General features: G+C 39.4%; 1 protein-coding gene across 1 annotated transcript in view; it reads left to right on the top strand.

Annotated features, from left to right (window-relative positions):
* MAML2 (mastermind like transcriptional coactivator 2) overlaps positions 1–15,550 on the top strand; it is a 414,851-nt gene that overhangs the window by 266,198 nt on the left and 133,103 nt on the right. The window contains exon 2 of the mRNA XM_051986842.1: positions 9,951–11,534. Within this exon, the coding sequence (XP_051842802.1) occupies positions 9,951–11,534 (1,584 nt within the window). The remainder of the gene's footprint in view (positions 1–9,950; positions 11,535–15,550) is intronic.

The following is a 15,550-nucleotide window of genomic DNA, read 5'->3' as shown; positions in this document are numbered from 1 at the left end:
GGGGGATTCAGTATTTCTTCAGTTAAGACTGGAGTTTTGATTTTTTTTAAGCAGACTTATGAACATTGTAAACACTTGATATTTCCCTTGTAAGGATGGTGCAAGATGACCTCTTTTACATGCTTCATTATCCCTATCCACATTTATCATGCTGCTTCATATTTCTTTCTCATCAGGATTTAATCAGTAAGCAGTTGAATTTTCCAAAGCTTGGGTCAGTTTACTCTTCACACACAGTATTTCAAGAGAATAGCCATTGATGTTAATTTCAGGAACAGTTCACCTCAAGGCACTGTGACATGTTGATGGTCAGAGAGATTTCAAGGCCAACATAAGCACTCTCCAGAAAATACATAATCTTTAGTATGAAGAAGGGAAGTCTTACAGGTTTGTTACAGAATAATCCTCAGACCTCTGCCTGATTTTACAGCTTTGCCCTATTTAAAGGTCTTTTTCCTTTGTATTTTGGGGTTGGGCTTCCTCCCTTCCTCCCCACCTCACTTTCAAAAAGTATAGCTACTTATGAAGTACGATGATTTGTCAGGTAGAGACCTCTGCTCAGAGATAATTACATGGCTACAGTAAATTAGATCAAAGCTTAGCTATTGTTATGGCAGGGGCCACTTGCTTCAAAGAGCTAAACTGGGAACAATATAGCATAGCGGCACTTCCCTCTTCCCCACCCCCATTTAATCCCATCATTTAAATTAGCCAGATCCCTTTTTTTTCCCCATAAATATATGGCAAGTGGTGGGAGTCTAATGCCTTAGTTATCATTTCAGCCTTATACATCCATGAAAGAGCCAGGGAACAGCCCCATCTGTCAAGACAGTTTCTGATTTCAGGAGAATAGAGGTTTAACAAACTGGGCCAGAGTATATTAATTTTTTTTTTTTTAGTTGCAACCAAATCTCTCTGCAAAGCCCTTCGTGTTTCATGGAGCTAGTTAAGCAATTTCCCCCTAGATGAGTCTTTGATGTTAAAATAAACACAGACTGGGAGTGAAAGCTAAGGCACTCTCTAAAGAGGCTCTGTCTATACAGTTCAGAGTCGGCAAGGCTGATGGAAAGAGTTGAGAAAACACACATCAACAGCTAACTCATGGGGAACATAGATACCGTTGCTATAAGAGAAATGTCTCTTTAAAAGTTTCATGACATCAGGGCCAGAAGCATCAAAGGACTGAGTTGGTGCTCTCAGGTGCTTTGCCAGGATTACCTTTCTCAATGCTGTTGCTTTCCTGTGAACTGGATTTAGAGATGAACCTTAAAGCTAGAATTGCCCTTTCAGAAGATGGGATAGTCCAGTCTCCTCTCTCTAGACATGATGTATTTAAACCAGCAAATCCCAAAAGAGACTTTGCTTTCTTTTTGTTGTTGTTGTTGTTGTTTTTGTTTTTGTTTTTCTTTGGGTAGGGGGATGTTTTCCAAATTTTTCTTGTGAATTAGTGAAACCATGCATAAATAGAATCCTGGCTTTGCTACTTCATTACCTCTGAAAGTTTTACCAGGTCATATGACTTCCCTGGACCTCAGTTTCTCCATCAGTGAATGAGATAAATTGAACTAAATGACTCTAAGATCCTTTCCTTCTCTGAACTTATGATTCCTTGATCTCAGGACCTCCCATGGCTGCACCATAAATGGCATTTATGGGTTTGCAAACATAATGTTAACAGAATAGAAACAAGATAATCTTTGTTAGGCACTTTCTACATTATTGGGAGAGGTCCTTTATTTATATTATCATGTGTGTTGCCCCTTGGTACATTTAGGAGTTTTCTAAAGGGGTGTTGCTGTAAATGAACAGTAAGTAAAACTGTGAGAGTCCTCTAAATAAACCATCTCTATTTCTGTCCTGGTTTGTCATTCTTTAAACTGAAATTATGAGTGTCAGAGAATGGGTGACTAGGAAAAGAGAATGAGCCATTCGTTTGTAGGGTGCTCCTCTGAAGTCAATCCAAAAAGGCAGTGAATGAAAACCACTATTCCTGGATAATTGGTGGATTTCCTGTGTGACTTTCTTTCAGGCCAGTCCCTTGGGACATCCTGGCACCCAAGGCTTCCTCCTCTGCCTAGTAGTAATTGGTAGAAACCAGGAGCTGCCTGGGCTTTGTGTCCATCCTTCTTTTTCAATCCTTAGGTAGCCCTTGCTGAGCAAAGCTGAGGTACCTTGACAGAAGAATGTAATGGTTCTGGGGCAGAACTCAAAATCTCATAGAATCAAAAAATCTTAAGGATGGAAGGTTACCTCTTTCAAACTATATCTGAAGAAGGATCTCCTCTACAACATCCTCACCAAGTGCAGGGAATAAAAAGAAAGGCAAAAGACAGTTCCTGTTCCTTAGGAGTTCACAATCTCATGGAGGAAACAATGTGCAAACTATAATATACAAACAAGACATATATAGGATAAAAAAAAAGACATATATAGGGCAAAAAGTGAGTCATGGTGAAAGTATTTCATGGAGAGTGAACCTGATGTTTTCAGGCTCATATAGAAAAAAAGTCCTTTTTTTCCTGCTTGACACAGTGTAGCTAATTTAGAATGATAGGCACTGCATTCCTTGATTTTCTCTCATTGCTACAACTGGTTGAGATGACTAAGCGTGGAGTCAACAGTTAGTCACAGATGGTTAAAACTATTGGCTCTGAGATAACAGCGTTGAAAGTAGACACCTCAATGGTTCCTCTTCAGACCATTGCTTTCTGGTCTTATTATTGTCATTTCCAAAGGAAGATCTAGAAAATATTTGATCTAATTAGCAACTAAAAACTGGTTAGTTTGTATATTTTAATACGCTATAGTACTTTTAAAAGTATACATTAAAATCTACAAAACAGATTTTGTACAGGAATTTTTTTAATTGCTTGGGTTTTAGCCATATCCTGTCTTGGGTTAATAAAATGTCTGATGACTGATTGACTGAATAGTTGCTTGATTGGAACCATTGGCATCATAGGACAAAGAAGGGAAGGAAACTTTGAAGTTCTCCTTGATTTTTAGTGTTGTCTTTGATTCCTAAAGTCTTGTTTAGTTATATAAGTATAGATTCAGTATATAAGCAGATCATGAGGCTATTTGTTCAGAGACTGAATGGGCCCTTCTCTATTCCTATTAGAATATGTTACTTGAAGACAAAGGCCATTCCAAATAATATACAGTGGTTGGCATCTAATAAGTATTTTAATGTTTTTTCAGTTTTTCAATCATTCGTGTAGTAAAGGGGATTCATATAATGGTTAGAATTTGGAACTAAATGATTTCTAAGGTACCTTGAAACTGCCAAATTTCTATACATTTCTCTGAAATCTTGATCACTGAAGATATTATAGATTCACTTTGAATGTTTTGGTGGCCCTTTCCTGAAAAAAGACTACTTAAAAAACACATTTCCCTATGTTATCAGCTGATTACAGGAAGAATCTAGTTAGGGAAGGAGTGTGGTCTATGGTGATAGAAAACTATGATAGGTGTCAGGAAGCCCTGAAATTCACCTTGAGTTTGATTCTGCCTTACTGAGTCATACAGTCATACAGCAGGGAAATAGACGGCATAGGATAGATTATCTTTGCCCTCAGTGTCTTTCAAAGATGTGATTGGCTATTCAAAACATCAAGCCTGAATATGGCCCTAATCTGTGGACTGAATCTCCCCCATCTCCTGTTCAGGGAAACAGTATTTATTACTCACAGATGCTCTGGTTCACTAAGAAGTAGTTTTCTGTGAGAAGTGAAAGGAAACTTCAATCTCCCAATGTTATTTGAAGAATTGTACAAAGCCATGCAGCACTGCTTTCAATGGAAAAAAAGAGATTTTTTTTTTCCTATGACTCTTGACTGTTGACTTTCATTCCCTACCCCTAATTCCTGGGATTAGAAGAAAACAAACACTCAGACCAAAACTCTATGTTAAACATCATCTCCTATGAGTTCAGCATGAATATCTCTGCACACCTGCTTCCTACTAAGTCACAGTGCCCTAGATCTCAAGTGAAAAGGAGAGTCCAGTTTCCTTATGCCCTGATATTCATTTAATCAAAAATATTTTTCAGCAGTGGATGGAGTCTAATGGACCGATGTTACTGGGTTTAGATTACAAAGATGTGCATTCTCCTTATAATTCTATCAGCTTTGCAACATTGGACCAGTTTGGGGCTTCAGAAGGTCTGTTGTAGATAGTGGCTACCTCTCCATCATACATTCAAAAATGAGTGGGAATTGCTTTCCAGCACAGAGGCAATTGCAGAAGTTAGGAATGGTCAATCCCTTATAAAGACCCAACGAATAGGGAATGTGTGAGACAGAAAGTTCATATGCTAATGTTGCTGCATTTTAGCTGGTGGTTGACAAAAGGCCTACAGACAATTCTTATTATATAAGCATCAGAATGTTCTTGGTCACTGGTGATCTTTAAAATGGCCATTTTAGCAACAGCAAGTTTGCAGCATCTTTAAAGTAGATTATTTGTATGTCACATCAGCTACAGTCAAGGAAAGAGGGTCCTAGGGATTATCAGTTGCCATTCCTATTCATTTTCATGTATGATGAAGTTTCTTTGTTTGGGATTCAGAATCCAGAAGATTGGTCCTTTCTCTCTGTATTGGGACAGAACTTGGAGAACTGTCTAGCTTGTCTGAGTATGAGTTGTAGGAGCAAGCCAAGGGCATAACCCAGTCTTCTCAGGTTACAATGATAATTATCTTATGATCAGATTGGGCATCAGGAGCTGCTGAGTTAACAAATGCTTGAAAATCGTTCACAGAATCACAGAATCTCAGAGTCCATCTAGACTAATCTATAATAATAGCAGTAACTGACATTTGTTATTATATTAAATATTTATTATTTCTATTTAGCCTTCAAGTTTGCAAAGCACATTATGAACACAAAAATCTTCTCTACAAAATGTCTGACAAGTAATCTGCCAGTCTTTGCTTGAAGATCTTAAGTGAAAGGATAAATGTTTGTTGAATTGAATTAAATATGAGTAAAATGGTCTAAAGATTGGACACAATGCAAGATTGGGCCCTTTTAATTTTTTCATACATAACATAGACCAAATGGTGACTTTTATCTGAGGCATCCCTCTCATACTGAGTTTCAGAGTAGACAATGGAGAGCTTTTAGTTAATGGGAAAAGAGGGAAAAGCCTGAAGTCTTATGCAATATCCATGTTTTTAAATCACTTCAGGAAGTTTGCATTTCAAGTATTTTTGAAAACTGAGTGTGTTTCAAAGCTGTTTTAAAATTTACATTTCACTTAGAAAAATTGCCCCTGATTCTACCTTTGAGCTGAGGCCATTTTCTCTGCAGGCCTATCTCTCCCCTCCTTTGCCAGTCCTTCATTCCTCTCATATTGCCAGACCCACTGGGGACTGTATCACCAGGACTCTCATGCCAAAATGGAGGATTTGAAATAACACTGAGATGTTCAACTAGGAGAACAAAGATGACAGTGAAAAGCAACATAGTTTATTGGTTCTAAAAAGGAAAGTACTGTGACTCATGCTTCATATGCAAACCAGATTTTACTTGTTATTCTGAAGATCACCATAAAAAAAGGAAAGGAAAGGAAAGAAAAACATTATTGAGTGTCTATGAACTGCCTGGCATTCTGCTAGGTGCTAGGGGAATAAGATGCCTAAGACACAGATTTTGTTCCCAAGGAGTTTATAAGCTAGCAAGGGAGATGTGGCATTTACACAAATACATATAGCACAAAGAGCCTGGGGCTGACTCAGAAGTAAAGCCACTGTCCAGGGCATACAGAGAATAAAAAGAAGGTAGAGACAGAAACTAGATTTGAATTATATTTGTATCTTTCTTGGCTTGTAACAGAGTTTAACACACACAGACTACTTAATGCCTTCTTGCTTGTTTGCTAAATGAAAAAATATATAAATAAAGCAATTGATTTGTTAGTTGATGAAGAGGAAAATATTCATATTATAGGCAAGAAAAGAATAAGGGCATTTTAGAGCTAACAGGAATTGGGTCCTGGGCGTGGTAAGCAATTCAGACACAACTGGGTGGAGGTTGTACCATACGAGTCACGGAATGACTCCTGAGTCTTCCAGGATGGTAAAGGAAAGAAACCAAAGGTCAATCAGTCGATTACAAAGAATTTACTGAACACCCACAGAATGCCCTAAACTTTAGTATAGTAGGTCAGGTCACTATTAAACACAAAGAGAGAGATATAAAGAGTTTAGGAAAATGGTGAAAGGACATAAAACCTTGACTACAAAGGGGGTTTTAATATTTTTGCACTGAGCTGATTGAATTGAATTTGCATTTTAACAGGAGTCTTCTAGAAATACAATGACCTAATCCCAAAATGTGAACCTCTAATATTGGAACTTCAAAACAATGAGGGAAAGATTTTGGGACAGATGGGTCTTTCTGGCATCATACAGCATTGTAGGCAGCTGCCTCCATCTACACATAAGACTGGCCCTGGTTATCTCTGATTATGAGCTCCTACAGGACAGAGGCAAAGTTCACATTGAATAATGTCATCCATAAGGAGGTTCTGAATAATTGCTATTAATAATGATAATAATTAGGACTCTTCTAATTGTGGGACTTTTTTTCCATATCATCAAGGAGTTTTGCCTCCTCACTACATGAGAGCGATAAAGTAGCTTAAAATATGTAGTTTAACAATTCTTCTTCTTTGGAGTATATATAATGATCCAGACTTTCCCAGTGTCTTGGTTGTTTCCTGACTCATAGGAAGTTAGAACCAGGATCCAGGCACAGTGGTACCCACCTGTAATCCTTGATACTAGAAAAGCTAATGATAGTGGATCCCTGGGGCTCAGGAATTCTCAGCTATAATAATGACTAAGTCCATCAGGTTTCCACCTTAATTCATCAATATGATAAGCTTCCAGGAGTGAGAGGAGTGGGAGAGAACTTCAGATGCTGAACCAGTCAAAATTTTCATGTCATGGGTCTGTGAGTAACTCTTGTACTTCCAGCCTGGGAGAGATAGAGAAAAGGAAGGAGAAAGACACAAAGAGGAGGGAATGAGGAAGAGAAAGAGATAGAGAATAATCAATTTGCCTGCCCCCTTTATTTTACAGTTGAGGAAACAAAATTTCAGAAAAGTGAGACCCAAGGTCATACAGTGATCAGTGAAAAAAGTGGATCTCCTGCCTCTAAGTCCATAACTTCTTCCACTATGTCACTAGCAAAGTCACATTAGCATTTCCAAGACACTGGGGTACTAGATAAACAGAAATTTGTTTAATGGGGGCTTGGTGATTTGAAAGAGTTAAGGCAGTTTCCCCGGGTGCCTCCCTTACAAACCAGGGAGTGGCTAAAGCAATGGGAGAATCTGGATGAACAGGTTTTTTCATGGCAGTGAGGAAATCAATCAAAAGCTGATAACCCAAGTACTAGCTATAGAATTCACCGCCCTCTGTACTTTGTGGGAACAGTTATAGGTTCTGTCCATCTGCTCAGTGACAGAATGGCTCTGAGCACCACATGAAGCTTAACAGAAAGCAAAACTCCTTTAAGATTTACAAACTCCCTACTTATTAATCCAACAAAATTAATAGTACAGGTATTCTACTCTCTCCTTTACAGGTGAGGAAACTGAGGATCAGTTTAATAACTTATCTGCAGTTACTACAGACTTTGATCCTATTTTTCTCCTAGCTCCAGATTCATTTCTCTTTCCACTGCACCACCTGGATTTTCTCATGCAGTCAATAAGCATTTAATTAACACCTAATAGGTCCCAGGATACTATTCTAAGCACTGAGGACACCAAAGCAAAAAGGCAAAAGTCAGTCTGTTTATAAGGAAGTGGGATCTCTTATGTGCTCTAGACATTTGTCTGTTGCTTCTGCCCTTAGAACGTGAGCCCCTTTTATCCAAGGACTGGCTTTTGCCTTTTAAAAACCAGGGCTATTCCAATCAAAGTGAAATGGACTGCCTTGAAAAGAAGTGGTGCATTTCACCACCTGGCAGGTCCTGAAACAGAGGCTGTATCACACAGTCTGAGTTCGAATTTGCACTCAAATTTCTGAATTCCAGGCACAGCATTCTACCCATGGAGCCCCCTAGTACCATAACACCAGTTCCTATCATGCCTCAGAGAAGGGGCAAGGGTTAAAGAGAGGATATCCAGGAAAGATCTATTAATGCACTCTATTTTTCAGTGAAACTGGCCTACTGCATTCTTCCCTGACATTCATTATGTCTCCACACTTTAATACAGACTTTTTCATGCCCTCACTCCTCATGCCCTTTTTGAATCCCTAGCTTCCGAGTCAAGCTCAATGTCACTTTTGCTGATCCAATCATTTGTTAGTACTGTCTGCCTTTTTGAATTACGTATAATTTTTTTTCTATTTACATATCATATGCTTTAGCAGAGAATGTAATCTCTTTGAGGACAGGACTTATTTCATTTTTTGTTTTTGCATCCCTGGTACCTGCCTAATGAATCATATATGCTTAATAAATTGAACTTAATTTTTAAAAGAGCTTGGAGGCAGTGAGAAATGTCATAAATGAAGGTTAAGGGAAAAGATGTCTTGAATTTTGTGGCTGGAAAAATATCTCTGCCTCAGATATTATGTAATTATTTGTAAATAATTTAAATGGGCCAACAACATTAGGAAGACTATTTTTTGATGGATGCCATTTTTGTACTTTGCTGGTCAGATCAATAAGAAGCCTTTATGAAAACCCAAAGATCAATGATAGGCATTTTCTGGCCCCTGTTAATTTGCTGATATGGGAGAATGGTCTTCAGAGTCAATCTCTACAATTTTTGAAGTTCATATTACACACTCTATTAGGCTGATGAATGAAGCACTTAAAACAATTTATTTAAAGCTTCCTATCTCTTAAAGTGGTAGAAGCCACATTCTAGCCTTGGTTATAAGTTTTGTGAGCAGGCAACACAATAAGACCAAATTCCACCCTTCCCATCCCTCCAACCAACCCCACCTCCATCCCAGTAAAATCTATTGGGTTGCTTTACAGCTGGTAGCTTCTCACTTTGAATAAGATATAATCTCCTGCTTGTTACAGAGCATAAGAGTTAAACTATTTAGACCTTGGTGCATAGCAGTGGAATTACAGTTAGAAAAGTAATGAACGAAAGATTGAATAAGTTTCTTGGAACCCAATAGCAACTATTCAGGGTATTTATTTAGAGAGTGATAGTGATGGAGAGGTTAGAACAGGGCCTGTGAATGCATTCTGAGTTTATACCCCAAGTCCCTGATTGGCTCCTTTTCTGATCAGGGGCCAAAATGTAATCCTTCTGGCCTTCTGTGGAATATGGGGAGGTGTGAAATATTTTAGAAGAAGATATAGCACTTTCTTAATACTCATTAAAAATAATGATTGCCTCAATTATGATTCTAGAAGACTAATTATGAAGGACTCTACCTATCTCTTAACAAAGAAATGATAGAATAATATGCAGAAAAAGACACATTTTTAGCCACGATATGGGATAATATTGGAATTTATATATATGTGTGTGTGTGTGTGTGTGTGTGTGTGTGTGTGTGTGTACATGCACACTTAACTATATTGTTACAGGGTTTTACTTCTTTTTTCAGTTTGGGGAGGAAAGGGGAAGTGAGAGAGAAAAATAAATGTTTGCTAATTAAAATGTAATTTAGTTTAAACATAAAAAACAATATTGATCATCTACTGAGCCCTAAAAAACAGACTTCCATATGGTCCCCTATCCACTAAAAGAAATTTGCTTTTGATCCTCAAACTTTTTTATTTTGGTTCTGGTCATACAATTGAAAGCTTTACTATACACTAACTGCTACAGTTATTAGTTTTTCTTTCTCAAAGGCTCTTCCATGTGAAAGACAGAAGCATTCAAATGAGGAGGGCAGAATTTTGACTATTATTAGGTGCAGCTTTTCAGTATAAGCTAATTGTTTTGGTTCTCTCTTTCAGCTCCAGGGCTCCTTGAAGAGAAAGCAGGTGGTGAACCTGTCTCCTGCCAATACCAAAAGGCCCAATGGCATTGTGGAGAACTCCTTCCTGGATATTAAGAGAATACGAGTAGGGGAAAGCCTCCCTGCAGGACAAACTGGACATCATGTCAACAATGGGCAAAGTCAGTTAATGCCTATGAGCCAGGGGCCTCTGAGGAAAACCAGCACACTTCCAGCCAGTGCCCATTCTCCTGGGAATGGTATGTATAACTTGGGACTGAAGGAGGTCAAGAAAGAACCAGGGGAGACAGTGTCTTGCAGCAAGCACTTGGATAGTCAGATGACACAGGAAAATATATTTCCTGGTAGATATGGAGATGCCCCTGGAGAACAAATGATGATGGATCCAGAGCTCCAGGAGCTGTTTAATGAGCTGACAAATATATCTGTGCCTCCTATGAGTGACCTAGAGTTGGAGAATATGATCAATGCTACCATAAAGCAGGATGACCCATTTAACATTGATTTGGGCCAGCAGAACCAGAGGAGCACACCAAGACCCCCTTTGCAGATGGAGAAGATGGTGATCAAGAGCGAGTACTCACCAGGCCTGACCCAAGCCCCAGTTGGCTCACCTCAGCTGAGGCCTCCCTCAACAGGCCCTGCTTTCTCCATGGCCAGTTCTGCCCTTTCCACCTCTTCCCCAATTCCCTCGGGACCTCCAAGCCAGAGCCAGCCTCAGGCTTCTTCAGGGGCAAGCAGGCCCCTGACCAACTGGCAAGATGTCTCTCACGCCCAACAACTCAAACAGATAGCTGCCAATCGCCAGCAGCATGCCCTAATTCAGCAGCAGCAGCAGCAGCAGCAGCAGCAGCAGCAACAGCACCAGCCAAACCAGCCTTCCAGCTGGTCAGCCTTGTCCCCTGCGGTGCCTTCCCCAGGGCCCTTTGGCCAGGAGAAAATTCCTAGCCCCTCTTTCCGTCAGCAGCAGTTCAGCCCCCAGAGCCCCGCCATCCCTGGGGTCCCAGTGAATGGCAGTCAGTCAAAAGCCATGGCCAACTACATGTACAAAGCGAGTCCCACCACCCAGAGCAGCCACCTGGACATACTCCTGCAGCAAAAGTCGCAGGACATCAACAGAAACTTCCTGAGCAACCCTCACCCACCTTTGGAGCCTCATCATGGTAACACCAAGCCCTTGTTCCACTTTAACTCGGACCAAGCTAACCAGCAGCTGCCTCCGGTCCTGGCTTCCCAAAGCAAGCCTTCTCTCCTGCATTATACCCAGCAGCAGCAGCAGCAGCAGCCGCCGCCGCAGCAGCAGCAGCAGCAGCAGCAACAGCCATCGCAGCAGCAGCAGCAGCAGCAGCAGCAGCAGCAGCCGCTGCCTCCACCGCCGCAGCCCCAGAGCTCGGTGGCGGCCATGCCGCAACCGCAGCCGCAACCGCAGCAGCCGCAGCCACCCCCCCAGTCGGCCCAGACCCTGTCCAGCCAGCCCCTGCTGAGGTCGTCCCTCCCGCTCCAGCAGAAGATCATGCTTCAGAAGATGCAGGGCCAGCCCATCTCCGGACTGCCCTACGCCGTCTCCCAGCAGCACAGACCGGTAAGAGCTCTTCAGCCCGACTTTCTGACCGTCTGTCGGCGGCGCTCTGGGTGCGGGACACTTTGGGTGCTGTCAGCCTCAGAGGCAGATGGCAGCGAGCTTCCTCATTTGTCAGCAATCTGCACAAGAAGCCTTAGAAAGTGGGGGAGCATGTGGGGATGACAGGGAGGACGTCTTCAAATATTTGAAGGGTTGCTTTGTCGAAGGCTCTTAGATGTGTTCTGGGTAGCTCCTCCAGAAGGAAGAACTAAGAAAAATAGAGGGAAATTCTAGGGAAATGAATGTTGGCTTAGCTTTTGCACGTTATACATATACACATATATCTATATATGTACACATCAATGTGCACGTAAGGATGTATATGTGCCATACATGCATGTTAGATACAGATGTCGTTCTCTGTAGGTAAGCACATATGTATGTATACATATAACTATGCATGTATGTGTATGTTTATGCAATCGGTTGCCTATAGATGCAGCGAATCCCCACTACTCCCTGAGTGTGTCCAGACAGAGCCTGGATAACTATCAATGAGGAATATTGTAGAGGAAATTCCTCCTTCCTGTAAGGACTGAACTAGTGTTGTCCACCTCAAATGGAAAATGGGGACCACTAATCGTCCACAAGCATCCCTGGAGGACACATATTAAAAGATTCCCCAATTACATTTTACGTTATTTCAGGCTCCACATCAAGTGTTTCTGGCAATCAAGCTGAGTGTTAGCTGCTAAACTAGATCAAGGTTTCTCTAACTTTTCCCATTCATGACCCCATTTCACCTAAGAAATTTTTATGTGCCCCCAGGAATGGAGGTATATAAAACAGGTTTACAAGTCAAGCATTTGCTGATGATAAATCATAATTTCATGGTCTCCACGTTTAGTGTCAAGACCCTATATGGGGTGCAAACAGTAGTTTAAGAAGCTGAGGACTAAATGATCTCTGACTCTTGCAATTTAAACATATAATTCAGCATCTAGTTTTTTGGTAGGAGAGTATTTTTATTTATTTTCATGGGGGACAGTGGTGAATGAGCTCTTAACTGTAGAAAAGATCATGTCATTATTAAAAGGATGGTTTGTGAGTCTTTAGAAAGAGATGTGATTGTTGCTATGAGCCAGCATGATTTCATCAAGAACAGGTCATGCCAGACTAACCTCATTTCCTTTTTGGACAGGGTTATTCATGTGGTAGATCATGGCAATGTTGCAGACAGCTACATTCCAGCCAAGTTTTGAAAACCTCTCTGATGTTATATTTGTGGGAAAAATATAGAAATGTGTCCTAGATGGTTGAAGTCAGGTATATCTGGAATCAATATAACTGATGGTATTCTGATTATAATCATTATTGGATCAATGTTGCCTAGAAGGGAAATTTCTAGTGAAATAGGTAGCATTTGAGATCCCTTACAACTCCAAGAGTCTATAATTCTCTGGTAGAAGAGGGGGGCACAGTGGTAATTTGGCAAGTATACAGAACTTGACTTCATAGGATCTGTGTTCAAATCCTGGATCTTTCACTTACCACCAGTAAGAAGAAATCACTTAATATCTCTGCTCTTAAGTCTCCACATTTGTAAAATGAGAGGAGAGACCACTCAGGTTGCTTTCTGTCTAGAACAATGAACTTAATTATCAGAATTTAAATCATTAATAAAGAGATTCTGTTACATAATAAGCTCTAATACAGAATTTATAAATTTTTTAATTTTTAAAAACTTTTCAATAGTTTTTTTTATTTTTTCAAATACAAATATAGTTTTTAACATTCATATTTGTAAGACTTAGTGTTTCAATTTTTTCTCTTGACCTCTTGATCTCTCCCCTCCCTAAGACATCAAGAAATCTAATATAGGTTAAATATGTGTAATTCTTTTAAACATTTCCATATTTGATTTGTACAAGAAACATAAGGCTAAAATGGGAAAAAATGTGAAAGGAAACAAACAAACAAAAGGAAAAGCTGAAAATACTCTTATTTCAATTTATATTCAGACTCCATAGTTCTCTCTCTAGATGAGGATAGCATTTTCCATCCTAAGATATAGACTTTATAATAAGATAATGCCCTAATGTGGACATTATTAAAGGAATTTTATTCTAATATCTGTAGTTTACAACATGAATGTTAAGTAAGAATCGATATACATAAGAACTTTTAAGTAGAAATTCTGCCTGGGGAAAGTATGTTTGAATTCTCATCTGGGAATATCAGGTCCCCTACTAACCTCAAAACATGTAAAATATAACATGTCTTCTCAGCCTAACTTAAATGCCAGCCCATGGAGCCTGAAGAAGTTTGTTTGATGAACTGAACAGAAAAGAGAGAGAGACTCAAATTTAACTGAGTACTTGTGATCATGTAGAAAATAGGGGTGAGAAAAGCATCATTCACTTCAGATAATGGGAATGGACTTAGCCCAGAGTCTGCTCCAGGAAATTTATTTTAAGCCACAGTCACAGCACTTGGGGGAGAGGGAAGGGAGAGAGGGTCATTTCTAAACAAGGATTTTAAAATTGTATTTTATTTTTCTAAAAACACATAAAAGATCGTTTTCAACAACGATTTTTGTAAAACTTTGAGTTCCAAATTTTTCTTCTTCCTTCCCTTATTTCCCCTTCCTCAAGACAGCAAGCCATTTGATATAGATTAAATATATGCAGTTCTTTTAAACTATTTCCATATTTTGATATATGCAAGAAAAATTATATCAAAAGAAGAAAAAAATTAGAGAAAAAAAACAAGCAAACAAACAACAACCACCAAAAAAAGGTGAAAGTACTATGCTTCGAATCATATTCATTTCAGTCTCCATAGTTCTATCTCTGGATGTGTTTGGCACTTTCCAAGTCTATTGGAATTGTCTTGAATCACTGCATTAAACAAGGATTCATCCAACTTAGTTCTGAAAGAACTAAAAGAAACTCACAATATTTAGAACTTCTACAAGACAACTTTGGAGTAATAGTACTAAAATGAATTCTAGATTCTAACAAATTTTTTTTAAATGAGAGAAGTCTGAACATGTGATTCTATCAGTGTAGAGAAAAGCTGGCATCAGTGCAGACAGACAACATGTTTGTAGCATACAGTCTCAGAGAGTTGCTTGGGGCACAGAGAAGTTGCCATGACTTGCTTAAGCTATATAGTTAGTATTTATTTGTGGGGAGAACGACATTGTCTTTCTGACTCCAAGACCAGCCCTACATTTATTCTATCAAAAAGCTAATAGGAGTTTATTATGTGTCTTCTGAGTGCTGAGCACTGTGCCCTGAACTAGCAAGATAATCCCTTCTTTTAAGGAGATGACATTCTAATATTGCATTACCTTCAACTCATACAATGTTGAAGAATAATTCCCATTTTCTTTGATCTATATGGATCTTTAAAAATGTATTTACATTTGTTTCATCAGCAGCATTAATGTGTTAGGTTCAAGTAGTCTATCTATACTATCTCCTTTTGAGACTTCATCTTGATTCTAATCTACCCCATTCCTCTTCAGGCCCATTGTATCCCCTATTCATCCATTTCTATCCCAACTGTCCTCTGTAGCTACTGTACACAAATTGTAAAGTGAGATTTTTGCCTTTGGTGAAGATCTCAGATTTTAGCAATTCCTCTCCCCAACCCTGGCCACTAAAGTGATTTTATTCTGGCCCCTTTGTGTGTATTACCCTTCTAAATAGCACTCTTCTCCTCCAGAACCTCATGATGCAGTGGAAATAGTGTGGAATCCCTCCACAGCCACTTACAACCTATATGATTATGGGCAAATCACCTAATCTCTTTGGGCCCCATTTTCTTATCTGTAAAAACAGAGGGTTGGATTCCATGGCTTTGAAGGTCCTTTCCAGTTTGAGATGTAGATTATGTGGTTTTTTGGCAGTAAATTGTTATCAATTAATGAAATAAATAAACTATTGTTATTCCATTTGTCAGCTATTGTGTTACTACTCCCAGGTAGTATGGTGATGAAACACAATGGCATCCCACAACTCTTTAAGTAT

This window comes from Antechinus flavipes, chromosome 3 (genome assembly GCF_016432865.1).
Source record: "Antechinus flavipes isolate AdamAnt ecotype Samford, QLD, Australia chromosome 3, AdamAnt_v2, whole genome shotgun sequence".
NCBI lineage: Eukaryota > Metazoa > Chordata > Mammalia > Dasyuromorphia > Dasyuridae > Antechinus > Antechinus flavipes.
The sequence above is the reverse complement of the archived record's forward strand: the minus strand, read 5'-3'. Positions and strand labels throughout refer to the sequence as shown.